At 48.8% G+C, this 26292-nt stretch overlaps 1 protein-coding gene across 2 annotated transcripts; it reads left to right on the forward strand.

Annotated features, from left to right (window-relative positions):
• The first annotated feature begins 4610 nt into the window (after positions 1–4610).
• Positions 4611–25289, forward strand: ASB1 (ankyrin repeat and SOCS box containing 1). 2 transcript variants are annotated; one of them, XM_017537825.2, is made up of 5 exons: positions 4611–5004; positions 10749–10890; positions 12936–13238; positions 21806–22191; positions 23842–24381. In XM_017537825.2, the coding sequence occupies exons 1-5, from the start codon at positions 4956–4958 to the stop codon at positions 23967–23969; spliced, it is 1008 nt and encodes a 335-aa protein (XP_017393314.1). In that variant the 5' UTR covers positions 4611–4955; the 3' UTR covers positions 23970–24381. The 2 variants fall into 2 exon arrangements, with proteins under 2 accessions (XP_017393314.1, XP_037597704.1); XM_037741776.1 differs by lacking the exon at positions 4611–5004 and adding an exon at positions 5011–5269 and having other exon boundaries at positions 10744–10890; positions 23842–25289.
• The last annotated feature ends 1003 nt before the right edge of the window (positions 25290–26292 follow it).

Raw genomic sequence — 26292 nt, forward strand, 5'->3', positions numbered from 1 at the left:
GGGGATCCCAGGTGTTCCTTGGCTTGTGGCCACATCACTGCACTCTCCAGCCCGTCCCCACACCGCCTTCTCTCTCTCCAGTCTGCCTTTGCCTTTCTCTTGTAAAGGCAGCTGCTGTTGGGTCAGGGCCTGCCCTCAGTCCAGGGCCATCTCATCTTGAGATCCTTACTCGCATCAGCAAAGACGCTTTTCCCAAATAAGGTCCCATTCACCGTTTCCAGAGCTTAGGCTGTGGACTGTTTTGGGGGCTGCCATTTGGCCCCTCAGTGCTGGTCTGTAGGCTCCACGGGATGGTGTCCAGCTTTGTTTGCCCCTGAACCCTAGGACCCTGGTGCCCCGGTGTGGCAGTTTGTCAATTTCAGAGCCTGAAAGACTTTATCTGTTGGTTCAGGCCTGGGCCAGCTCCTGTGAGAGAATCAAAATACCCCTCCTACCAGAAGCCACTTTCGAGGAACCTAAGCGTCTGCCAGGAGAGATAGGCCAGCTCCTCTGGCAGCTGCAGTCAGGCGAGGAGAGAGAATGCTGCCGGGAGGGCCTGGAGCCAAGGCCCTGGCTGGCTGGGTAAGGCTGCCAGGGGGTGTGGGGGGGACATCTGGTGAGGAGAGAGAGGTCACCAGGACAGGGGTGTGGGAGGGAGGGGGCCTCGTGCGCAGACCCCAGGGAAAGCATGCTGGCCCTGGAGGGTCAGGTTCTAGGCTGGAGCCTGGGAGCTGGAGGAGGGGAAGGAGGTTGGGGCTCTTCTCGGGATGGGCCTCAGATGCCCGGGCTCCTCCAGGAGTCTATACATGGGCATTCAGGGGACCATGAAGGAGTCTGTGAGCCCGAGTGACAGACACCTACTGGCATGGCAGGAAACGTTAACCTGGCATTAGGAGGGCATGGTGGGGCCAGCTCAGAGACTCCAGCACCGTAGTAGGACAGGCAGGGAGAGGAGCCCAGAGCTGGGATAGGGTCTCCACTCACCTTGCTTTGAAAACTGCCAGCCCCGTGTTCTGGAGCCCGCTCAGTGCTGGGCAAGCTGGGCTGTTGGTCCCCCTGGGGTCGAGGAGTCTCTAAGAATCTCTGGCCTCTGCTGCCAGTCCCTGCTCTGGGACTGAGATTTCCTCACCTCTGACTCCTCCCCCTGCGGCAGTGACCAGCACATGGTAGGTGCCTTCCACGGGTGCTGCCTGGAGAGACGCAGCCCCCTGCAGAGGATGCACGATCTCACTGAGCACCGTGGCCTCCCGACACCCGTGGGGTTCTTGGTCACACCACGCGAGGCAGCGGCACCTGTGGGGGGACTGGGCGAGGGCACCCCATTGGCAGGGCTCCCAGGGCTCACACTGTCCTCTGCAGTCCCCGCTGCTGGGCTCCCCGGTCCTCCCCTGGGGCCTCCACTGCCAGGATAAACCATATCCAGGCAGAGGCCGGCTTGGCTGGAAGAGGGAGGCTTCGAGGGCTACAAGAAGACCACTGCCTGCGCCCTGCCCAGCCCCGCGGGGCCCAGCTGAGGGCCTGCTGGGACACTGCCTCTGCCCCTGAGACCTGCTCTGTTCCTAGCTAGGCAGAGAAGGTGGGCTCAATTTGGGACAGGGTGGGGTGGGGTGGGAGGCTGGAGGTGGGATGGGCTTCACTCAGCAGAGCCCTGCCATCGTGAGAGTTAGCTGCCATGGCGCTGATGCCACTGTTTGCTGAGGCTCTCTCTGCCCAGAAGCCTGTGGCACTTTCTATGGGATTTGGGGTCTTTACAAAGCCTGCAAGGTAGGTATTACCGGCCCACTTTACAGGGAGGCAGCTGATGCTTGGAGGCTTTGCCCTATCTAGTGGATCAGCTGGAAGGAGGTGCATCTGGCTCCCTAGCTTGGGGCAGACAACCTGACTCTCCACGGGTGGGCTCCAAGGCCTGAGACAGGGTCTGTGGGGCAGGGGCTGGTAAAGGTGTTTCCAGGGCAAAGCCTGGAGGCTCGGCCAGCTGCCCTCATCTCACGGCCTCACCTGGTAAACCTTCAGACGCCCTGCTTGAGGAGATCCTTCAAAGGAGAGGGCTGGGCCCCCTGGGAGGTGACGCTCAAAACACAGGCCCACAGGACCAGGAGATTCCCATTTCTGGTCCCTGTCTGGGTGACATCTTCTGCCCAATTCCCAGAGACAGCTGTGGGGGTTGAGCGGCAGCAGCATTGGCATACCTAGGCCCGGCAGGGTCCTCACCAGCCTGCAGCTGTGGGGCTCAGGTTTCCAGCCCCCCACATGCCTGCTGTGCTTCCGGACGGGCCCCCGGTTCCCTCCAACAGGAGGGATGAGGGATGGGAGCCCCTCCTCAGACCTCCAGAACCAGAAGGCCCATTGTTGGACATTTTGTTACAAAATGATGCTTACCCAGTACTGCTGTAGCCGAATCTGTCACACGTCTTAACACTTCCCTAAAACGAATGCCTGGAAGAGGCATTTCTGATCAAGGACTACTCATTCTGATGCTTTAGTTAGACTGCCACATTTTCCGCCAGAAAGACTGGGCTAGGCTACACGGAGGGGCCACTGGGGCCGCTGTGGGGGAGGCCTGAGCCTCCAGGGGGCAACAGGAAACGACAGGTGATTTTACGGTAGGAGGAAATGCAGGGGTGGGGAAACGGGAGGAGCCATGGGGTCCTGGAAGGGCATAGACAGCCCCCTGCACGGGTCCTGCCGCCGGCGTGCCAGCTGGGACGGCACTGGCAAGGCCCTGCAGCTTGTAGGAGATGTGACCAAGTGGATTCAACTCCAGTGGCCACTGAATGTCTCTGTGCGGGTGGCTCTTTCATGCTCAGAGGACCTGGAAGAAAAGGGGCTCTGGAGAGGTGAGGTCTGAGGGGGAGGCAGGCTGTGGGGCTGCACAGTCTGGGTGTGAGCCCAACTCAGCCACCTGTGGGCTGTGTGGTTTTGGGGACAGCTCCAGGCCCCCTGGTCTCAGGGTCCTGAGAAATGGGGGTGATGGTATTGGCAGAGCATGGCCAGTGATTATGTGTCCTTCCCGCTCCTGCTCTGCTGGTTCTGTGGACGCTGCACTGCACCCTGCGGGCATTTAAGAGGCACAGAGATAGGGATGTAAGGCCACCTCTCCACTACGGACCACGCAGCCTCAGGTTTTTCTAAGAGGCAAGATCCCAAGGGGAACACGTGGAAGGGGAGGTAGAGCTGCAGGTGCAGGAGGGAAGCTCTGCTCAGAGCACTCAACACCTTGATGCAAAGGCTGCCGAAACGTGGGACGCTCACTGTGAGTCCACGGGAACCAGACAGGCAGAGCAGCGGAGGCCCTCGGGGACCTGGCTGTCACCTGGCTGCACATCAGAATCACCTGGGTGCTCTGAACGACCCAAGGGCCAACCCACACCCCAGACTGACTGCACCAGAGCCTCTTCTAAAAAATAAAGCAATTGCGGTAAAATATAGAACACAAAACTTAACCTTTTTTAAATGCACAGTTCAGTAGTGTCAATTCACAATTCACATTGTTGTGCAACCAATTTTCAAAACTTTTTCATCTTCCTCAACTGAAACTCCGCCCCCATTAAACACTAACTCCTCATTCCCCACTTCCCAGCCCTTGGCAACCCACACTCCACTCTACGATTTCACTGCTCCACATTATGATCTCACGTAAGTGGAATCACACAGTACTGTATTTGTCTTTTTGTGACTGGCTTATCTCACTCAGCATAACGTCTTCAAGGTCATCCCCGTTGTGGCATGTGTCAGGATTTCCTTCCCCTCTAAGGCTGAGCGCTATTCCACTGCATGGATGGACCGCATTTCGTTTATTCATTCGCGAACACGTGAGTCGGTTTCAGGGTTCGGAGTTGCTGAAGCGCCAAGATTTTGGATGTGCAGCTGTGGTGGTGCAGCGTCATCATCGGAGTCACCTGTCCCTCATGCCAGCGATGCCCTCTGCTGTTATCAAGTCCAAACACCACTGCAGGAAGCACCCCTACTCCCGCCTCCACCCCCCACAGGGCCTGCCAGGTCTGCACCCAGGTGGACCCACCGCGTGTATCTGGGCCACTCAGGGCCAGCCTCAGCAGGGGCACTTGCGGGGCTGCGCCTGCGGCTTCCTTGCGGTCCGGTGTGCTGGACACAGGCTGCGCCAGCAGGTCCCGCCCACGCCTGCAGGGATTCCGTCCTTCCTCATCAGTCTCCTGCCGCGCTGGGAACACGTCAGTCCTCCTCCCGCCTGAGGCCGGCTTTCTAACTCGGCGGGGGCGGAATCCGTGCCGAAGGACCAAAACCAATACCCACGGTGGGACGACGCTGCGATATCCGAACTTGGGAGCGTGCAGGGAATGTTACTCGTTTGCTCACAAACGCAGTCATTTATTCAACGAGGTCCGCGTCAGCCATTGGCTGTCATCAGCCGCCGAGCTGATTGCGGGCTTCATGGAAGGGATCTGGGGGAGCATTCATCCAAAACAACAGCACGCTGCGACGCTCAGCCCTGCAGTGGGCCGTCTCCACTCCCCGCGCCGCCGAATCCACCCTCCCGGGGCTGCTAGTGGCTCGGGGGGCACCGGCCGGGACCCCGCCAGCCTAGCCCAGACCCGGGTCCCGCCCGCCAGGGCCCCCGCCCACACCCGGCAGAAGCCACGCCCCGTCCGTGGCGGCGGGGACGACCCGATCCACCGGACTCAGGCTGCTGCCCCAAGCAACGCGCTTTCCGACTCCTTGGCTTCTTATGAGGGGAAACCACAGCGCAGCCGGCGCCCCGGGAGTCGGTAACTCGCGAGGTCCACGCCGGACGCCGGAACCCGCCAGCGTCCAGCTCCGCAGGGAAGCCGGAAGTGGAGGCACGGACCCGGAAACCAGTGAGGCCGGCCCTTGCCCGCCGGAAGCCGTGACCCCGACGCGGCCCCCTCGCCGGTGGCGCCGGAAGTGGTCGCGGGCAGCCCTGCTTCCTGCCTGAGGGGCGCGGCGGGCCTGTGGCGGCCGCGGAGGCGGAAGCGCTCATGGCGGAGGGCGGCAGCGCAGATGGGCGGGCGGGGCCGGGGTCCGCAGGTAACGTGCGCGCGGCTGCCGCGGGGCGTGTGGGGATGGCGAGGGCTGGCTCTGGCGTCTCTGCCGAGGCCCTGCGTCCTCGTCCCGGGCTGGCCGGGCCCACGGGGCAGCTGGGGAGCCGCTTCCCGCAGGCCGGGGTCGGGGGTCAGCGCGGCTGGTCGTGCGGGGCGGCCCCAGCGGGGACGCGCTGCCGGCTCCTCAGCCTCGAGTGCAGGCCCCACGCGAGATTTTCTCTCCGGTGGAACTTGCTCGTGGCTTCTCTCCGGTTAGCCGATACGGATTTGATATGACCCAACTGCAGACGCAGGCGCGGGCCGCCCTCCCGTCTCAGTGCACGGATCAGGAAAGCCTCCCGGAGGGCGCGCACCTTTCCCCCCTCTGCCACCACCACGTGACCGGTGGTGCAGCGGGCAGCCCTCACACCCCCCACGGGCACAGACCAGCGACAACGGGGACGCCATCTCCAGCGAGCTCGTCAGTGACACAGCATGTCCCCACCCGCAAAGCAGGCAGCCAGAAAGGCGCACACCCACCGTCCAAAATAACCTTATCCTATCCTCCACCTTGAGGGGCCCTGCCACGCACGTGTGAGGGAAGCGGTCAGCACAGGTTCCTCTTTCCCGGTGGTGTGGTAGGAGTCCCTTCTTGCCGGATTTCTGAGTTTGCCGTTCGCGCCCATGGTTTCATGTGCTCTGGGCTTTACATGCTTCCTCTCCTTAGTAATAAACCAAGAAATTTGTTAAAAATCTCGAAAGATTGACTTGGAGACTGCTGCGGATAGGCTTTTCCATCCCTCCCTCCCTCCCCACCTGCTTCCAATCACTTAAGAGACTTTGTTGAAGACCTACTGTTGGCTAGACCCAGCGGGGGAAACTGCAGTGACCACAGCAAGCCAGACAAAGCATCCACCACCCTGGGCTTTGGTTGGCATTGACTTTGACTTCAGAGACAGCCAGGGCTTTAGGGTCTAGGATGTCATTCCATGTGAGAGAGTGAGACGGAATGAGAGGTGTTCTGTGGGAAAAAGAGGACTAACAGCTACTTCCCGGTATAGAGAGGGGTCCTGGGGAAGGAACACTGGCTTTGGCGGCTGCACAGGGCTCCTCTTTTTTTTTGTTTTTTTTGGAGACGGAGTTTAGCCCTTGTTGCCCAAGCTGAATTGCAGAGGCATGATCTTGGCTCACTGCAGCCTCCGCCTCCCGGGTTCCAGCCATGCTCCTGCTTCAGCCTCCCGAGTAGTTGCCCGGCTAAATTTTGTATTTTTAGTAGAGATGGGGTTTCACCATGTTGACGGGGCTGATCTTGAACTCCTGAGCTCAGGTGATCCCCTGGCCTTGGCATCCTAAAGTGATGGGATTACAGGGGGTCTTTTTTTTTTTTTTTGAAGGAGTCTCTCGCTGTCACCAGGCTGGAGTGCAGTGGTGCAGTCTTGGCTCACTGCAACCTCCGCCTCCTGGGTTCAAGCGATTCTCCTGCCTCAGCCTCCCGAGTAGCTGGGACTACAGGCATGCGCCACCATGCCCACCTCATTTTTGTGTTTTTAGTAGAGAAGGGGTTTCACCATGTTGCCCCGGATGGTCTCGGTCTCTTGACCTCGTCATCTGCGCGGCCTCTGTCCCAAAGTGCTGGGATTACAGGCTTGAGCCACTGTGCCCAACCGAAGGCTCCTTTTTATATCCTCATGCACTGCTGTTTTGTTATTCAGTGGGTTTTGGGCCTGGGGTGGAGGGGCAACAGATTTTCAGTTGAAGCTTAAGTGCTATCCTGGGGCAGTTGTGTTGTTATTGGAATAGTTGGTCAGCAAAACACAAACTTGAAGTTGCTTTTGAATCTGGAGCTGGGGAAAGATTCTGAGGCTACTTTTGAGATGGACCAGAATTGGATAGCACAGGGGCCAGCAGAGGGGGCCCAGAAGAGAGCTCAGCAAAAGTCCTGCGGCTGCTGTTTACCTGTTGGTTATTGCCTTACACCTGAATCTTTCCCACCCCTACTTTGAACTTTTTCACTCTGTGGTAACCACAACTGTGGGGTTAATTACAGGGGAGGATAGTTACTGAAGGAAGACTGGGATAGTGGCATAAAGAGCTGTTCATGCCTGCTTGTTGATCTGTGGCCGGTCTGGTTGTGGAATCAGCGTGAGCAACCCAATGGACTCAAATCCTGGAGGGCAAGGACACTTCCTCATCACCCCTTCGTACCTGTGGTTGAGTCTTGTCTATAGTAGTACCCAAAAGATATTTGATTTTAATATAAAAAAAAAATTTCAGCACCTGGAAGAGCTCCTTATGGAGGGTGTGCTTTATACCTGCATGTCCGGTCTCACTCTAGTACAGCATGGCAAGGCAGGGACTTGAATCCAAGCCGTCTGTGTTTTTGCTTGTTACGTACATGCGAATCTGTGTAACTATTTTTACAAAACGTAAATCTTCAGGAGTTTATTTTCAGTTGTGATATGAGGTGAATAACTCAGTGTTTCCAAATAAGTACCTAATGGTACAAATGCCATTTGTTGAATACTCTTACATTCTTGCTGATTTTGATGCTGGTTTATAATTTCAGGCACACTTTGGAGATAGTGTGTGTTCAGTTCCAGAACACTGTGATCAAGTGAATAGTGCAATAAAGCAAGTCATGTGAATTTTTTGGTTTCCCAGTGCATATATAAGTTATGTTTACATGATGCTATGGTCTATTAAGAGTGCAATAATACCATTATGCCTAAAAATATACACATTTTAGTTAAAAAAATATTGCTGAAAAATGCTCACCATCGTCTGAGCTATCAGTCACAAACTTTGCTGGTGGAGCATCTTGCTTCAGTATTGATGGCTCCTGACTCATCAAGGGGCAGTGGTAATTCTTAAATTAGATGACAATGAAGTTGCCATATTGACTGGCTCTTCCTTTCATGAGATTTCTTTGTAGCATGAGATGTTGTTTGATGGCATTTTACCCACAGTAGAGCTTCTTTCAAAATTGGAATCAGTCTTCTTCAGCCCTGCTGCTGCTTTATCAATGAAGTGTATGTAGCCTTCTAAATCCTTTGTTGTCATTTTGACAGTGTTCACAGCATCTTCACCAGGAGTAGATTTCATTTTAAGAAACCGCTTTCTTTGGTCATCCATAAGAAACAACTCCTCATCCATTCAAGTTTTATCATGACATTGCAGTAATTTAGTCACATCTGCAGGCTGTAATTCTAGTTTGCTTGTGATTTCTACCACATCTGCAGGTACTTCTTCCACTGAAGTCCTGATCCCCTCAAAGTCATCCATGCGGGTTGGAATCAACTTCTTTCAAACCCCTGTTAAAGTTGATATTTTGACCTCCTCCCACAAATCACAAATGTTCTAAATGACATCTAGATTGGTGAATCCTTTCCTGAAGGTTTTTAATTCATTTTTGCCCAGAACCATCAGAGGAACCACTATCTATGGCAGCAGTAGCCCTACAAATTGTATTAAATGATGTTAATACGTGAAAGCCAGAATGACTCCCTGATCCACAGGCTGTGGAATGGCTATGTTTGCAGGCATGAAAACAGCATGAATCTTGTACGTCTCCGTGAGAGCTCATGAATGACTTGGTGCTTTGTCAGTGAGCAATACTATTGTAAAAGGAATCTTCTGAGCAGTAGGTCTCAACAGTGGGCTGAAAATATTCACTAAATCATGCTGTGAACAGTTGTGCTGCCACCTGGACTTGGTTGTTTCATTTTTAGTGCATAGGCAGAAGGAGTTTTGGAATGGTGAGTGAACATTGACTTCATCTTAAAGTCACTGGCTGCGTTAGCCCCTAACAAGAGAGTGGCTTGTCCTTTACAGCCTTGACACTAGGCATTGACTTCTCTCTAGCTGTGAAAGTCCTAGATGGCATCTTTTCCAATAGAGGGCTGTTTCTTCTACATTGAAAATCTGTTGTTTAGTGTAGCTGTCTTCACCAATTATCTTTTAGCCATGTCTTCTGAATAACTTGCTGCAATGTCCACATCAGCACTTGCTTCACTTTGTACTTTTGTGTGATGGAGATGGTTTCTTTAAACCTCGTGAACCAATCTCTGCTGGCTTTAGACTTTGCTTCTGCACCTTCCTCAGCTCTCTCAGGCTTCATAGAATTGGAGAGAGTTAGGGCCTGGCACAAGAGGCCTAGCTTTCAACCTTTCTCAGCTTTCCACATGCTTTTCTCATTAAGCTTAATCATTTCTAACTTTTAAAGTGAGAGATGTATGACTGTTTCTTTAACTTGAACACTCAGAAGCCAGCATAGGCTTATTAATTACCCTAGTTTCAGTACTGTGTCTGGGGAACAGGGAGGGCTGAGGGGAGAGAGAGAGAGAGACAGCGAGTGACAAGGAGCGACAGGGAGCGGCTGGTTGGTGGAGCAGTCATGACCAGCACAGACCCCGTGGATGGATTAAGCACACTGTCTCATATGGGCACAGTTTGTGGCCCCCCAAAACAATTACAGTAGTAACATCACAAATCACTCATCACCATAACAGATAAAATAATAATGAAAAAGTTTGAAATATTCCAAGAATTACCAGATTGTGACCCAGAAGACACAGAATGAACACATCCTGTTGTATGAATACAGGGTTGCCACAGACCGTCAGTTTGTAAAAAACACAGCTCTCTCTGGAGCTTGATAAAGTGAAGTGCAGTGCAGCGAAGGGTGCTGGTATTGAGTTGTTTGTACTGAGGTCTTTCTGGGTGTTGATGGTTTAATTTATTAATCTTTATTTTGATGAGTATTCTGTTACCTAGTAGGGTAGGGCCTTTTCTCTGTAACTTACTAAAAAAACCAGAAAAGTTCTCCCCTATTTATATTTTCAGATACACTTTAGAATATTTTTTGTGACGTCTGATAACAAAACCCCAAAGAAATGGTTTGTACTTTATTTAAAATTCCTTAAATATTGAATCTTTTTATCCAAGGGCATGGTGTGTTTTTTCTGCTTATTCTGTTCTTTTGTGTTGCCTTTCAGTTTTATAGTCTTCATTATATGGGCTGGATTTATGTTTACGTACATGTATTTTTAACCTTTTTGATTGAGGTGGAACTTCTGTATGGTCAAGTGCACCTTTCTCATGAGTTTCTTAGGCAGGCCTCCCTGTGGCCGTTACACAGGGCAGCATGGTAGGGAGTCATCCGTGTAGCAAACAGCAGCATTTACTCAGCCCTTGGGTTTTGCCCTATGTCTTTTTTTGTAGTGAAGGAGATGACGATGGTTCTCTTTCATAGTTTCCCAGTTTTAAGATATTCCCATATACTTGGACTAAATTAGAGTAATTGCATGCTAGATTCTTTGATACAGTATTGATTCAATCTGCAAATATTTTCCTTAGGATCTTGCTTCTGTATTCTTCAGTAGGTTTGGCTTATAATCCCTGGGCCCCACCAACGTTTAAAAAATTAATCTTGTCAGGGTTGGTGTCAGGAATGTGCTAGTTTTATAAGGGAAAGTTTCTACTATTTTCTCTTTTTGTTTTTAAGACAGATAGGGTCTTGCTGTGTTGCTCAGGCTGGTCTTGCACTCCTGGCCTCAAGTGATCCTCCTGCCTCAGCCTCTTGAGTAGCTGGGATTATAGGCGTGCCACCATGCCCAGCTTGTGATTTATTTCTTGAGCATTTGAATGTGCCCCATAGCTGGGAGAGGGAAGACTTGCTGCAGATGGCACCCCCTTTTGGTTAACCTTAATAGGGCCTCCCTGAGCTAACAGGAGCCCCTCTCTTCAGCGCAGGTCGTAATCTGAAGGAGTGGCTGAGGGAGCAGTTTTGTGATCATCCACTGGAGCACTGTGAGGACACGAGGCTCCATGATGCAGCCTACGTCGGGGACCTCCAGACCCTAAGGAACCTGTTGCAAGAGGAGAGCTACCGGAGGTGAGCGGCGCTGCCCCGGGGCTGGTCCGGGCACTTGAGCCCTGTAGGGCTGCCTGAAGCTGAGCCCCATGGTCAGGATTACAGATAAAGACCTTGATGTTGGGAGGAATGTGTTCCAGTTTTAGAGGAAGGGGAAAAAGGAGACTGAAGCAGCTTGGTCAGAGTTGTAGGAGACAGCCAGATAGTGTGGGCAGGGAGACCTGACTTCAGATCCTGCTCTGTCATTGACCTTAGTGTTTTCTGGCTCTCTGGGCCTCTGTGGGCCTCAGCCTCCTGATGTCACCCCTGAAGGCAGTACCGTTTCCCTCTTCAGTGGTGGCCCTGCCCCATCTTGGGTCTCTTGGGGCTGTTGATCTCAGGAGCTTCTGTACGTTCACCTTCCTTCACCAGCTTCCCTGGCGCCCTCTCCTCTGCTTCTCAGGCCCTCAGTCATCTGCCTCCGGGACCTGGGCCTCAGCCTTAGGCCCTTTGCCTCATCACCTTTCTCCTTACTGTTCTCCTTATCAGTGGTCCCCTGCCCTGGCCTTGACAAACTCTGCCTGTCCCCTCAAAACGGCTCCAGCCCTTCGTTCACAGCAGCTGATGCTTGCCCCTCCCTCTCCCTGCTCAGGATGCCTGGGAGAGCAGAATTTGCCTGCTCTCTGGAGTGTTCTCTGATTCTTCTACGGGTTTAAGGCTGGAGTCCCAGCTAAAGCTTAAACTCAGCTGCAGCCGGGAGCTGTCCGTGCTGCCTTTGTGTTTCTGCTGTTCCTTCAGGACCCAAACGGCAGTGCGATGATAGAAGCAATGCCTACATGTCGGTGCCGAGACGAATGCCACCACTTTTCTTTGGATAGTTTCCAAGAAAAGGATTTCTAACAGTACAGGAATGTGTTTCTTCCTTTCCTTCTAGTGTCTTAGTGATATTTCATCAGAATAATATCAGTTTTTAAAAGAAAAATACCAGAAAGGACTGTCAGATGAAGATGGATGGGTCACGTACAAATATTTAATGTGGATGACTCAAGCCCAAAGCAAACCTGAATTAAACTTGCAGATGTAACAGTGGAATGAGAGTTCAGTGAGGCCTCAGACCTAGTCTTTTCTATTGCTTTTCCCAGCACTGTTTATTCTTCTTCCTTTACTCAGGTCCAGGGCGTCTCTGTTTCTTTACATTTTCCTGTTGCTATTTGTCACTTCTTTGGTGATGAGTTCCTGGAGCATTCCTCCCTTGACTTTCCTGTGCAGTCAGAGCTGGGGCACAGCTGGTCGTGGAGCCTGGAGGGCTGGCTTGCGGAGCTGCTCCTGCTGCATGTTCCTGGGGCCTGGTTTGATGCTCTGGGCCCCTGAGCTTTGTTCTCAGTTACACCAGGAGCTTGCTGTGAACTGGTTGCGGTTGCTGCCTTGCTGGGTTAGTGGTTGGGGCAGGCAGTTGCAGTCTGATTGCGATATCTGCTGAGAACTGAGTCTGGACAGGTTCCTCCACAGCTGTTGGCCTAGGGTGTAGCCCCCATGCCACCTTAGTGATCCTTTAGGCCATCATTTGTTCAGTGCTAGAGGTTGGGGGGCCTACATGGTCACCTAGTCCTGGTGAGGATGCTGAGGTCCAGAGAGAGGCCCAGCCTCAAGCCTTTACATGTGGTAACTGGGGAAGAGTGGCCTGACCCAGACTCCTGGGTGAGTGTGCTGTTCATTTGGCCCTGCCTTCCAGGCAGACAGACCCTTTCCACCTGTGTAGAGGAAGGCACTTTGGACAGCAGTCAGGAAATCTAAGAACTAGGGGTCTTAGTATTGGTGCTGATCATTCTGCTGATGCCTCGAGTTTCCTGTCTCTGGAATGGGGCTGGGAATGCCTGCCCTGCTCTGTCATGCTCAGGTTCCACAGGGGAAAGTTGTGTAAGCATTTCAGAAGGCAGAGCCCATTAACTGGAGGTGTGATTAACCAGTGGGGGACTTTGTCAGTCACCTCCTCGAGAGTCTGTCTATGGGCCAGGGTGAGGGGGGCATTGCAACCTGCCCCTGTTCTGGGGCTGCATCTCATGAGCCCCCTTGTGTTCCTCCTGCAGCCGCATCAACGAGAAGTCTGTCTGGTGCTGTGGCTGGCTCCCCTGCACACCGTTGCGAATCGCGGCCACTGCTGGCCATGGGAACTGTGTGGACTTCCTTATCCGGAAGGGGGCTGAGGTGGATCTGGTGGACGTAAAAGGACAGACGGCCCTGTATGTGGCTGTGGTGAACGGGCACCTAGAGAGTGCCCAGATCCTTCTCGAAGCAGGCGCAGACCCCAACGGAAGCCGGCACCATCGCAGCACCCCCGTCTACCATGCTTCTCGTGTGGGCCGGGCTGACATCCTGAAGGCTCTCATCAGGTCAGTACTGCGGGGCTCCTGGCCGCTGGGCTCCTGTGGCCACTTCACTTTTCTTCTCTGTATTTGTAATTTTTCTCTGTTTAGAATTTGCTTCGTTGGATGACTCTCCTGTTTTGCTGGTCTTTGTAAAGAGCTGCTTCTTGGCTTTATCAGCTCTTTGTTTTTCTGCCTACGTGTTCCTTTATATCTGCTTTTATCTTTTTCTGATTTTTCATTTTTTTCCCTTTTGAGTTGAATGCTTAGTCCTTTTTTTTTTTATTTGTTTGTTTGATTAAGAATGAAAACTTTGGTGCATGCCTGTAATCCTAGCATTTGGGGAGGCAAGGCATGTGGATCACGAGGTCAAGAGGTCGAGACCATTCTGGCCAAGATGGTGAAACCCCATCTCTACTAAAAATACAAAAAAAAAATTAGCCAGGTGTGGTGGCAAGCACCTGTAATCCCTGCTACTCTGGAGGCTGAGGCAGGAGAATTGCTTGAACCCGGGAGGTATAGGTTGCAGTGAGCCAATATGTGCCACTGCACTCCAGAGTGAGACTCCATCTCAAAAAAATAAAAAGAATGAAAACTTGTAAGGTTAACTTAACCTTTACTATAGTTTTGATCATCTTCTCTAAGCTTTTTCCTTATTTTTTAAGTAGCTCTAATTGAAGTTGCTTTCCTCTTTGTTCTTAGAGTTATGGAAGATAAGGTTTTAATAACACTTTATGCTCAGATGACATGGACCATAAAGTTTTCATTTTGGGGATTCTTTGAATTTTAAATAAGTTATTATTATTATTATTTTTGTTTAGTTTTTGAGATGAGGCCTAACTTTGTTGCCCAGGCTTGAGTGCTATGGTGTGATCATAGCTCACTGCACCCTCAAACTCCTGGGTCCAAGTGATCCTCCAGTCTCAGCCTTCCTGGTAGCTGACACTGTAGCTGTGCACCACTGTGCTGGCTTATTATTGTTACTTATTAATGTCAGATTACGTTGTTGTGAATGCTTGAAACAAGTACATGACCATGGGCGTTTTATTTACGTATTATACTTTGTTAACCTAAATTAGGTTAACTCTCTCTCTCTCTTTTTTTTTTTAAATTTTCTTGCCATTGGATATGCCAGAAATTTGAAGAAGTCTGTTAGTCTCTAATCACATTGTGATTTTGCCATTTTTCCCCTTGTACTTTGAATAAGTTTTGTTTTGAAAATGCTGATGCTAATTGAGCTCATAAAAGTTCCTGCTTATGTATGACGCTCTGTCAAAACAAGAGCACTGTTAGTTTCATTTAAGGCCAGTTTACATGGCATTATATAATATTTTTAATCCTAGCGCGTTTCAGTAGTTCTGTTTGCACTTGTGTAGAACTATTTGTCTAGGAGTTTTTGCTCTTTAATACAGTTAACATTATTGCTATAGCTGATGTTAGGGTCTATTTCTGTTTTCTTTCTGTTTTGTAACTATTTGCATTTGATATCTTTTCTTCATGTATGTTTTCGTTGCTTTCCCCTTCCATTTTATTATGTTTACGTCTTATTTTAATCATACTAATGGTTGCCTTTTTTTTTTTCCTTTGGAACCAGATTGGGTTTTTATTTTTCATGTTTTTAGTGACTTCTTTCCAGCAAAGATGCTTTTTTCCCTCCCTTACTCTGGAGACCAAATTGCTCTGCATTTGGACAGGGTGCAGTTTAGGTAGCTGGTTCTCAGGGAAATGTTTCCGTATTGGAAAGGATTGGGTAAGGAAGGGTTCTGTTGTTAGAGGCTGCAGCCAGGTTGGTTCTGAGGAGCAGGGACCTGGCATTCCCTTTACCCAGCACAGAACATGGTTTTTAAATTAGGCACTGAGAATAAGCTTTTCTGGTTTTGTAAATTAAATAGCTACACAATTGGCTTTTGGGAGGATAAAGAAATGAGAGTGGTAAGGTTGTTAGGTTAAGAGGATGCTAAAGCCATGAGGCTTTTTTCCTCTTTTTAAGGATTTCTAACCTGATTAAGCTACCTCAGTCCCATGCTCGTCCTCAGCATCTTGGAGAATGTAAGCTATTAATTTGGAAGTGTTTTTGAGTAGGATCAATCAGTGAAATTCCATATTGGTTCCAGAAATCCCTTTGGGCATTTCAGTCAATTCATGATGCACAAGTGCTTTGAAACCTGTAGGCCGACCGAGAAGTATGTACACAGATGCCCTTCTTGTGAAAACATTGCTAAGACATCTTACTCCCTCACTGGAGCACAGGGCATTACTTGTACAAGGCAGTACCAAAACATATATTATTCTATTAAAAAGTTTCCTATAGTTTAAGTTCCAAGATAATTGACTGTTGGAAGGTAGAGTGATGTGGTTAAGTTACTGAACAGCGATGTTATTTGGAAATAACTTCGCTGTGCCTTCCCTGTGCCAGTTCCCTCTTAGGGCTCTCATCTTTCACGATTGCAATTTTCTGTCCCTCTATAAGTTACCTCCATTTTGTTATTTGTAAATTCCCTTGGTATATATTGCTCATATTTTAGAGAAAAGGTACAGAATGGTATTTCTGTATGTGCAAAAGTTATATTGATTTATTGAGTTCTCCCAGTGGTTCCTTGACAGTGGTATTAAACGCAATAGAATTTGGAAAAAATTCAGAATTAAAATTAACTGGATCTCATCCAGTATATTTTTATGAGTGGATGAAGGGCAATCTTTCCCACAGCTCAGCTTATACCAGATTGTCATATTGCCCAACATTACAAATGTTTTGGAAGATTTTCCCTAAGAATAAGGAGAAAAAAGCCATCACTGCTTGAGATCTAGTTTTCCTTTGCTTAATTGGTTGGGTGTATGAAATGAAATATGAATTTCTTGTTGGTTCTGTGTGTTTTAGAATGCTTCCCCTGTCACTCTAGAATGTCTTGGAGAGTGAGTGATGCTTGTGTTTGTTGTGGAAGCTAAATTGTCATGTGAGTGAGTTGGTCCCTGTTCTCGTCCTCAGGCCTGTGTTGCCTGAAAGTAGCTGTTTCGGTTCCAGGGAAACGTTTCTGTGGACACTTGGATGGTGCCGAGGAGGCGATTGGAAAGCTTGGTTGCTGGCCGTTCCTGTCGGCCAGCGCTTGATTGTGGCATGGAAGACGACGCTGTTCTGGCCTCCCCGCGCCCTGTGTGTTCTGGCCCTGCCATCGCTGCTCTCCACATACTGCCCTTTCCTATTTTCAAATGAAATACTTTGGTGGTGATGAATCTTGTGAGAGAGACATTGCGGGACCGTGTGGGGCTGATGAAAGCTCAAGAAAACAGGTGCTGACTCTAACGCTGACTCAGATTAGAGTCACTAATGCGCTTTGGGCAGGAATCTTGAAGTGAGGTTGTGTTCCCATTCCCTCCGTCAGGCTGCATGTGATCTCAGTGTGTCCATTACTGCTGATGCTCACTTCCATTACTTGTTGAAGATGGTGCCTGCCATGTTTCCGTACTGTAAAGCATTCCTGTTCTCTCTGTAATTAGGATTCTATAGAGAGGTGCTCTGCAACTGTGTATATATCCTGTTCATCTCAGATTTTTAATTATTCATTTATTTATTTGTTCGTATAGAATCATGGTTTCTGATATTATTCAATGAGTTATTCATTATGATTGTTACTTAAGTTGAAATTCATGTTGTCCCAGATTTGGCTACTGATAGCTGCTTCAAGCTGTCTCTGTCCTTTTGACATGTCCTTATCATTCTGTGAGTAGTTCTTTTTTCATGGAACAAGATATTCTTGTTCATCTTGCACTTTGACTGTCTAAGTCCTGGAATAAGTCATTTCTCCAAGGTTTCTTTTAGTGAAGAATGGTGTGCAGAAACCTACATCTGGATGCTAGGAGTGCCTGTTGCTTTTGGGGTGTCACTGTTTTCACACCCTCCTCCTGGACCAAGCTAAGGTTGTATGTACATTCCACATTTTTGTCTATATTTATTTTTTTATTTTTTGATACAGAGTCTCGCTCTGTCACCTAGGCTGGAGTGCAGTGGTGTGATCTCGGCTCACTGCAGCCTCCACCTCCCTGGTTCTAGCAATTCCTCTGTCTCAGCCTCCCAAGGAACTAGGATTACAGGCGCTCACCACCACACCCAGCTATTTTTTTTGCATTTTTAGTAGAGATGGGGTTTCACCATGTTGGTCAGGCTGGTCTTGAACTTCTGACCTCATGATCCACCTGCCTTGGCCTCCCAAAGTGCTGGGATTATAGGCGTGAGCCACCGTGTCCGGTTTATATTTCTTTATATACATTGACAGGAGTTCACCTGGCTACCCTTAATCCAGGCTAACGCCACAAGGTTCTTCCTAGTTTCTTCCTTTCACCAGTGAGAACCTGGCTCCCCCGCCCCTTCACACACTACCTGTGTTGGCCATGTTGTCCTCTGTGTGGCACCAGCCAGCCTCCTTTTGCGGCCCCTTCCCATACATGGCTCCTGGCCTGTTTGTGCTCTTATACCTCATGCCAGGTAGCCATTCTTGATAAGTGGCCTCACTTTGCCAGGACTCTGGGAGCCAGGGCCTCCTCATTGGCTGATCCCTGTTCAGAGTAAAAATGATTAGGAGTTTGCACTTGGCCTGGAAGAACCCTAAGTGCCTGATGGAGAGCAGTGTATTTGGTCATCTCTGAGTGACAAGGGCAAGTGAAGTCAGTGGAGTCATTTAGAGATTGGCTTTGGTGGACAATGAGGCTTCTAAGTCAGGTGGCTCCTGCACCTGCCCTGTGTGAGATTTGTTTCCTCCCATCCAGGCTGCTGCTGGGGGTCAGGAGGGGCAGCCTAGGGGTTCCCTTGCTCATGGCCGTCTGCATGCCCATGTGGAGAGCTGTGTGATGCTCCCCTGCCAGCAAGCTGTGCATCCTGGCCTGGGGCCTTCCAAGTGAACCTGACGCTGGGAGTGGTTTGTGCTAATCACGGGAGTCCAGATGTTTAGTGTGCCTGAAAAGAAAGACGTCCTTCTGGGCAGCGCATTATGGCACCAGCTGGATACCTGATTGAGTTCATGTGTTTCTTTTTGCTTAAAAAAAAATTTTTTTTTTTGAGACAGAGTCTCACTCTGTTGCCCAGGCTGGAGTGTAGGGCAGTCTCGGTTCACTGCAACCTCTGCCCCACTGGGTTTAAGCAATTTTCCTGCCTCAACCTCCCGAATAGCTGGGATTACAGGTGCTGGCCAGCACGCCTAGCTAATTTTTGTATTTTTAGTAGAGATGGGGTTTCGCCAAGTTGGTCAGGCTAGTCTCAAACTCCTGACCTCAGGTGATCTGCCTGCCTCTGCCGCCCAAAGTGCTAGGATTATAGGCATGAGCCACCACGCCCGGCTGCTTTCAATTTTTAAGGATTGCTTTTTACTTAATTTTGTTTTACAACATAAAAAATTTACATGGTTCCAAAGTCAAATAAAACAAGGCCTAAATTTTTTTTTTTTGAGACAGTCTCGCTCTGTTGCCCAGGCTGTAGTGCAGTGGCACAATCTTGGCTCACTGCAGCCTCTGCCTCCTGGGTTCAAGTGACTGTCATGCCTCAGCCTCCTGAGTATCTGGGACTACAAGTGTCTGCTACCATGCTCAGCTAATTTTTTTTTTGTATTTTTAGTAGAGACTGGGTTTTGCCATATTGGCTAGTGAACACCTGGCCTCAAGTGATCTGCCTGTCTTGGCCTCCCAAAGCGTTGGGATTACAGGCATGAGCCACCATGCTTGGCCAAGGTACAAATTTTTGGAAGTCTAGCTTGTATCCTTGTCTCCTTCATCCTGTTCTCTCCCTTCCCAGTAGATAACCATTAAAAAATTCCATGGTTTACCATAAGCACACTGCAACCTGCTCCCCCATAGAAACAGTAGTGGACTGTACACTCTCACTGTCCTGCTTCCTCCCCGCTTCCTGTGCTTGGAGGCCGTTCCGGAGCAGTGGATGGCAGCCCTCCTCACTCCTTTTCAGAGCTTCGCAGTGCTACATTGTGCAGATGAGCCGCAGTTCATTCAGCCAGTCCCCTGTTAGTGGACACGTGGGTGCTGTACTGTCTCCAGCTGTTACGGATAGTGCTTTAATGAATTGCCTTGTGCATACATTTTTTCATAGTTTTGCAGATGTATTTTGGAAATAGATCCTGAGAAATGTGATTGATTAACAGGTTAAATGCTTATGTAATTTTGCTAGTGATTGTCAGATTTCCCCCCTCCATAGGGAGAGTGTTTACTTTTCATTGCTCAAACAATGAATGAGACTTTCTGTTTTCTAACCTGGTCAATAAATTTTTGGATTTTTCCCAATCTGATAGGTGAGAAGTGATATCTCAGAATAGTTTTAACTTGCATTTCTGTTCTGAGTGAGGCTGAGTGTCTTTTCCTGTGGCTAAGAGCCATTTGTAGCTGTCCATCTCTCTAACTTTTTTCTTTTCTTTTTTTTGAGATGGAATCTTGATCTGTTGCCTAGGCTGGAGTGCATGGCACCATCTCTGCTCACTGCAACCTCTGCCTCCCAGGTTGAAGCAATTCTCTTGCTTCAGTCTCCTGAGTAGCTGGGATCACAGGTGCATGACACCATGCCCAGCTAACATTTGTATTTTTAGTAGCGACAGGCTAGTTGACCAGGCTAGTTTCAAACTCCTGACCTCAAGTGATCTGCCTGCCTTGGCCTCCCAAAGTGCTGGGATTATAGGCGTGAGCCACTGTGCCTGTCCCCATCTCTCTAATTTTTCTACAGGGCTATTGGTCTTTTTCTTTTAGAAGCTCTTTATATGTTAGGGATATTAATCCTTTGTAACATTTTCCCCAATTTTTCATTGATTGTTTTACTTTGCTTATATTGTTATGTCATGCTTACGCCATGCAAAAGTTTTTCTTTTCAAAATTTTTATGTTAAAAACATTTTCGTTGTGGATTTTGTGTCAGAATTAGGCAAATTTTACTTAGAGGTTTTTTCTAGTTTTTGCATGGCTTCATATTTCACGTTTTAAATTCTGATTCATTTGGAATGTATTCCAGTATATGCTATGGTGAATGGATTTACTTTTACCTTCTTCCATATGGATGTCCAGTTATCCCAAAAAACACTTATTAAGACGTCCACATCCCTGCCTTATTTGAGATGCTGCCTTTATTTATATATGAAATTTCTATATGCAATTTGGCCCATTTCAAGATTTTCTCTAAAGTTTCGTTATTCTGTCAGTTTCGTTCACATACCAATACCACAGTTTTATTTTTAGCCTTTATAGTAAATTTCACTTATGGTGTGGCTACCTCCCACCCTACATTATTGCTTGACTTTTTCATCTTGTTTGAGCTTACAGATGAACTTTATAAATCAACTAATGCAGCTCCAGGGATGCTGTTTTTATTTATTTATGTTTGTAGTCAACTTATTCTAGTAATGATATTTTCATTTATAAAATAAATTTAGGGGGAATTATCTTAACAATGTTGCGTCTTACCCAGCATTGTGCCATGTCTTTCTGTTCTCTTAGGTCTACCTTTATTCACGTTCAGTTATAGTTTATTATTTACCTTACGCTAATTTTGGACATTTATTGTTAAGTTTATGCTTGGATATGTCATTGTGAAATTTATTTTTCTATCATAAATGGAGTTTTATTTTTATATGAAGGCTATTGGTTTTACAACCTGTTACTTCAATAAGTTATCTCATTGCTTGTTAGTTTTTCCATATTATTTAGGGCTTTTCAGACATGTCGTATCCTCTGAAAAGGGGAAATTTTTTACCTTTTATTTTCCAATCTTATGCATTTAATTGTTTCTCTTGACTAATTGCACAGGGTACCTTTAACACCGTGTTTATTAGGAGGCTGGAAAGCAGCAATCTGTCTCGATCCAGCTTTGGCAGGAGTGCTTCTAGCCTTTCCCTGTTAAATGATATACTGACTTCTGGCCTGAGGAAATATGTATTATCATGTTAAGGAAAAGCCATCACTTTCTGTTTTACTGAGCATTTTTAAACATGCACAGCTCTTAAGTTTTGTCATATGCCCTCTTTTTTTTTCCTTATTTTGCATCTGCAGAGATCATCAGAGGAATTTCCCCTTGGCCTTGTTTTACATTTGATTATATTCATAGTGTTTATAATATTGGAGCTAACTGTGTGCATTCTTGGGATAACTCCCACGAGGTCATGGCATATTGCTTTCTTAATATGCTTTAGGATTCTCTTTGGCTAATATTTTATGGAAGATTTAAAATTGATACTCGTAAATGAAATTAGTTGGTAGTTTTTCCTATGCTTTGGCCTTTGTTGGGTTTTGGGCTATTGTGCCAGTTTTGTCAGATGAATTTGGAAGCTTCTCTTTTTCTTTGCTCTGAAATAGTTTAAATAGCCTTGGGATTATTGGACCTTTAAAGGTTTGAAGGAGACTTCCCTTAGGAATTACTGTATGTGCAGGGATTCCAAGTTCTTTCCTGCTGCCTCATCTTGCTGATTGTAATGAATCTATCTAATCTGTGGAGTCTCCTGTAGCGCCTGGTGTCACCAAATTAATCTGATCCGTGAAGTCTCCTGTAGCCCCTGGTGTGGGATCTGTGGGCTGTGGTCAGTCCCCTGCACATTCTGATTTTCCCTTTCTTCCCTGCAGGTACGGGGCTGATGTTGATGTCAACCACCACCTGACTCCTGACGTCCAGCCCCGATTCTCCCGGCGGCTCACCTCCTTGGTGGTCTGCCCCTTGTACATCAGTGCAGCCTACCACAACCTCCAGTGCTTCCGGCTGCTCCTTCTGGCTGGAGCGAACCCTGACTTCAATTGCAATGGTCCTGTCAACACACAGGGATTCTATAGGGGCTCTCCTGGGTGCGTCATGGATGCAGTCCTGCGTCATGGCTGTGAGGCAGCCTTCGTGAGCCTGCTGGTAGAGTTTGGAGCCAACCTGAATCTGGTGAAGTGGGAGTCCCTGGGTCCAGAGTCAAGAGGAAGAAGAAAGGTAGACCCTGAGGCCTTGCAGATCTTTAAAGAGGCCAGAAGTAAGTGGCCTGAGTTCAGCTCTGACTTGTGGCCTGGGTTGATTGAATGAATCAAGTTGTAGCAATAAACAAAAAAACAAACAACAAAAAAACTTCTAACTGAGCACTTGGCCAAAATGTTCAGTTAGCACTTGCAGTTTTCCAGACAGTTATTCAGATTGATCTTCTCTTTTTAAATTCCTGGATACCAAGAATCGATATCAGGAAATCTCTAAAAGTACATGTGTGTTGTTAGAACTCCTAGAATTATGTTCTCTCTCTCTCTTTCCTTTTTTGAGACAGGGTCTCGCTCTGTCACCCAGGCTGGAATACAGTGGTGCAATCATGGCTCACTGTGGCCGTATCCTCCTGGGGCTTGTGCGATCCTCCCCCTTTAGCCTGCCAAGTAGCTGGGACTATAGGCGCACACCATACCCGGCTAATTTTTGTATTTTTTGTAGAGATGAGGTTTTGCTGTGTTACCCAGGCTTGTGTTGAATTCCTAGGCTCAAGTGTTCTGCTGCCTTGGCCTCCCAAAGTGCTAGGATTACAGGCGTGAGCCACTGCCCTGGCCTAGAATTATATTTTCTTTACCCTTTTGCTCTGCTTTCTGGCCCCAGATTCTTACAGACAGTGACTTCTTTTATGCCTGGTTTTTAAATGAGCCCTTAAAACAAATTGTAAGTGGCTTTCTAGGGTTCCTCACTTTCCCTTCTTCAGTTCCACTCAAGTATCGCTATTTTGGATTGTGTGATAAGCCTGTTTTGTTACAATAAAGTTCCTAGTCTGCTTATTTATGAAGAAGGATTTTTTTTTTAACGATTAATGCATCTATAGCACGAGAGATTGGAATTGATTGTGGCTTGCTCTTGTCATCTGAGGCTCTCACGGGGATTCAGACACTGACCTCGTGTGTCCTCTCTGACCTCCTGCCCACACGTCTCCCTCTCCCACCGCTCCCAGACTGGGTCCCGAGACATCCAAGTTGGTAACCTCTTCCTTCCCTGCTTCTCAAAGGACTAAATCCATTGTGTTTTTGTTACTCGATTTCCCTAAACCAATTCATTAAAGCATGCTCCTGTGTAGCCTTCCCGCAAATAGTTAATGGTCAGCTGGGAACCATACTGATAGAAAAAGCAGCTTGCTTTCATGACTGTTCCACTCATCAGCTTCCTCGCTAACTGAGGCAGAACTTGGCTGCGCTCTTTTCATTGGGAGCAAAGTCGTCAGTCTGTGCCCCACAGGCACTGCTCCGCCCGTGTTCCTTAGGTTCTTGTAGAGCTTCAGGGTTTGACCAAGAGAAGAGGCTGACAGAGGCTGGGTGCCAGTGGCTTGCACCTGCCAGGACCTTCAATGGTCCACTGTGATTTCTTTGTCTAGTGCATTAAACATGGTCAGGTTGCGACCCAGGGAGCAGATGCCTGGGTTAATGAGGCTGTAAAGGTTTCGCTCCTTCCTCCAACAGAAGGAGCAGATTAGAAGACCTTCCTCCCTGGGGCCTCCTCTCTTCATCCATCAGGAAAAGCCATCACTTTGTGTCTCACTGAGCATTTTGAAGTTGGTAGTGAGCATTTGTGCAGTTCTGGCTGCTAGTCCCAGCTGCCTTTGCTCTCTAGAGCTAGGATAGAATTAACCTTCCTCTGTCCCTCCCTTTCTTCCCGTGACCTCCAGGTGTTCCCAGAACCTTGCTGAGTTTGTGCCGTGTGGCTGTGAGAAGAGCTCTTGGCAAATACCGGCTTCATCTGATTCCTTCACTGCCTCTGCCAGACCCCATAAAGAAGTTTCTACTTCATGAGTAGATCTCAGTGCAGCGGTTGATTCCAGCGAGAGAGAAGGTGATCTGCAGGGAAGGTAGACACCGAGTCCCGCGTGCTGTGCTGCTGGTGGTATCCTGGTGGCTGTTGCTACAGAAGATGTTCTCGTGGACTGTCATTCCTCCTCAGGTGCCTGGGCCGCTGAACAGTCCTTGGGTCGTTGTCAGCCGAGAGGCTCATACAAAAGTTATTTTTGTTTTTCCCAAGTTCTCTATGTTGGATTTTCAGTTGCATATTAATGTAATGGGACATGGAATATGTACACGTAAGGGCTGAGGTTGGAGGCCTAGTTATTTCCCTGGAGGGAAGACTCCTAGCACTTCTGGAACTGTGCTTCTATTTATTTTTCTACTTCTCAATTTGATTGTTTGATTAAAGCCTAGTATCTAAGTGAAAAGGGATTTTTGTAAGCAAAATAGAGGACAGAAATGCAGTTCATGAACTTGCTAGTTTGTTTTCCCCACTCCTGGGGTAACATGCACTAGTCATAGACACACCCCTTCCTTGCACTTCAGTCTTGTCTCTCTGTGGTCAGGTGTCGTAGTAATTGTCTTCTTCAGGGGTGGTTTTCTGGCTGCACAGCACCTGTGCTGATACCTACTGTGCCTCTCATCAGGTGTCATGATTTTTCTGCCACTTCACCTTAGGGAGCTTCCAGTGGTTGATTTTAGGAGGCCCACACCAAACTCCCCAGGAAATGACTGCCTTCCTTGGGACCAAGGACTGTTCCAACAGCATTCACTGCCAGTTCTAATAGGTGAGGATAATGTCTGCGGCACTGTCTCCTGTCCCCTACACACAACAGAAAATGAAAAAGGCAGTGGGTCCTCTGGATGGTTCTAGCCTCCAGGTGCATGGTGTCCAGTGGACAGAACATCTGGCAGTTGGTTGATGGCTCTTTTGTCTCAGTAGCTGCTTCTAGAATCTACGCAAGGGGATAGCAGTGAGGTCAAAAGTCTTTCCTGGCCTGCTGGGAACGGTGGCAGGGGAGAGAGATGACCTGGGTTATCATTGCTGATAGCTTTGGCTGCGTGGGTGGGGCTTCCCCTCACCCAGGGCAATGTAGCCAGGTGTGAGGGTCACCGGCAGGTGGGCAGGTGACTGTGGTCTCAGAGCTCTCCCAGGTTGCTGCTATTTCCCATGAATCACATTTTGTCATTTGGAGCCCATGAGGACCATTGTGTGGATCCATGGTGATTCTGGACTTCATATATATTTAGGAAGGAGCAGATTTCAAATCTGTTTAGATTTTCTATAATAAGAGAAATCCAATTTGTAAAAATTGAACAATGATATTGTTTTACTTATTAGCATCACTGTGTGTCTCAGCAGGCAGGCAGTGCCTGGCCATTATTGCATTCTACAGCCTGAGGATGGAGTTCTATACCCCCCACCCCCTGTGTCACAAATGGGCTCTGTGTGGCAACCTCAGCTGACCCGGTTGTGTGCAGATGGAGCTCTGAAGGGAAGAACAGTCCTCGGGTGATTGAGAGGGGAAACGCAATTCTGGAGGTGTTTCCTCAGCTGAGGTGACACTGTGAAAAGCTGTGATGGTTGTGTAAATGTGGGCTGTGTGCTGTTCCCAAGGGGAGCTTGGGATTGGGTCCTGCTGAAGTCAGGAGGGTCTTCCCAAGAGAGGAGAGGAACCACAGGCAGTGAGCGGCTGGGGAGGGCCAGGACAGCCGGAGCCGGGTGCTGCCGGGGCTTCAGCCTGGGAGAGGGTGTGTTCTTTGTGGCACCCAAAGTGGGACTAGGACAAAAATTGGGCTGGGGCTGGGGCAGGAGCTATCGGGAGTTAAGGAATGATGATATGGAAGTTGGAGCCACCAAAGCGGACTGGGCCTTGTCACTGGAGGTCATAGGCAGTGGCTCATCACCCTGGTAGCGCTGAGAGGGGCTTTCAAGGAGGCTGCTTAGGTCCCTGCACTCTGGGCTCTTTCTGGGCTTACCGTTTAACCCCTCCCACTTCTTGAGTCTCTTCTTCCTGCCACTCTTTGGGTTCAGGGTAGGAGAGGAGGGTGGCTTTTCTCGAGGTGAGCCATGTTGTAGACACGTGACATGCTCTGTGTCTGCCCTACTGAGTGCTTTCTGCAGGGGCCTGGTAAGGACGAGGCCTCCCCAGCCCTTCCTGGTATAGAAGGTGGCTCAGTTCTTGGACCTTTTGGGAAGCAGCACCTCGGAATGCTGCCTCGTGGGAGTCCCATGTATGAGTGCGCTGGTGTGACCTTCAGGCTGCACAGAGGCGAGGACCTACGTGTGGTAGTGTGGGCATCACGCTCCTTTGCACAGCGCAGGGCCTGCTTCTGAT

The sequence above is a fragment of the Cebus imitator genome, unplaced genomic scaffold, assembly GCF_001604975.1.
Source record: "Cebus imitator isolate Cc_AM_T3 unplaced genomic scaffold, Cebus_imitator-1.0 Scaffold106, whole genome shotgun sequence".
Classification (NCBI taxonomy): domain Eukaryota; kingdom Metazoa; phylum Chordata; class Mammalia; order Primates; family Cebidae; genus Cebus; species Cebus imitator.

What these genes read in the sequence shown, in the direction of transcription:
- ASB1 (XM_037741776.1), top strand. Translation starts at nt 5,040, where the DNA reads ATGGCGAGGGCTGGCTCTGGCGTCTCTGCCGAGGCCCTGCGTCCTCGT. An exon ending in ATCCTGAAGGCTCTCATCAG is followed by an intron (nt 13,239 to 21,805) that starts GTCAGTACTGCG and finishes TCTTCCCTGCAG; the next exon opens with GTACGGGGCTGATGTTGATG. An exon ending in GATCTTTAAAGAGGCCAGAA is followed by an intron (nt 22,192 to 23,841) that starts GTAAGTGGCCTG and finishes CGTGACCTCCAG; the next exon opens with GTGTTCCCAGAACCTTGCTG.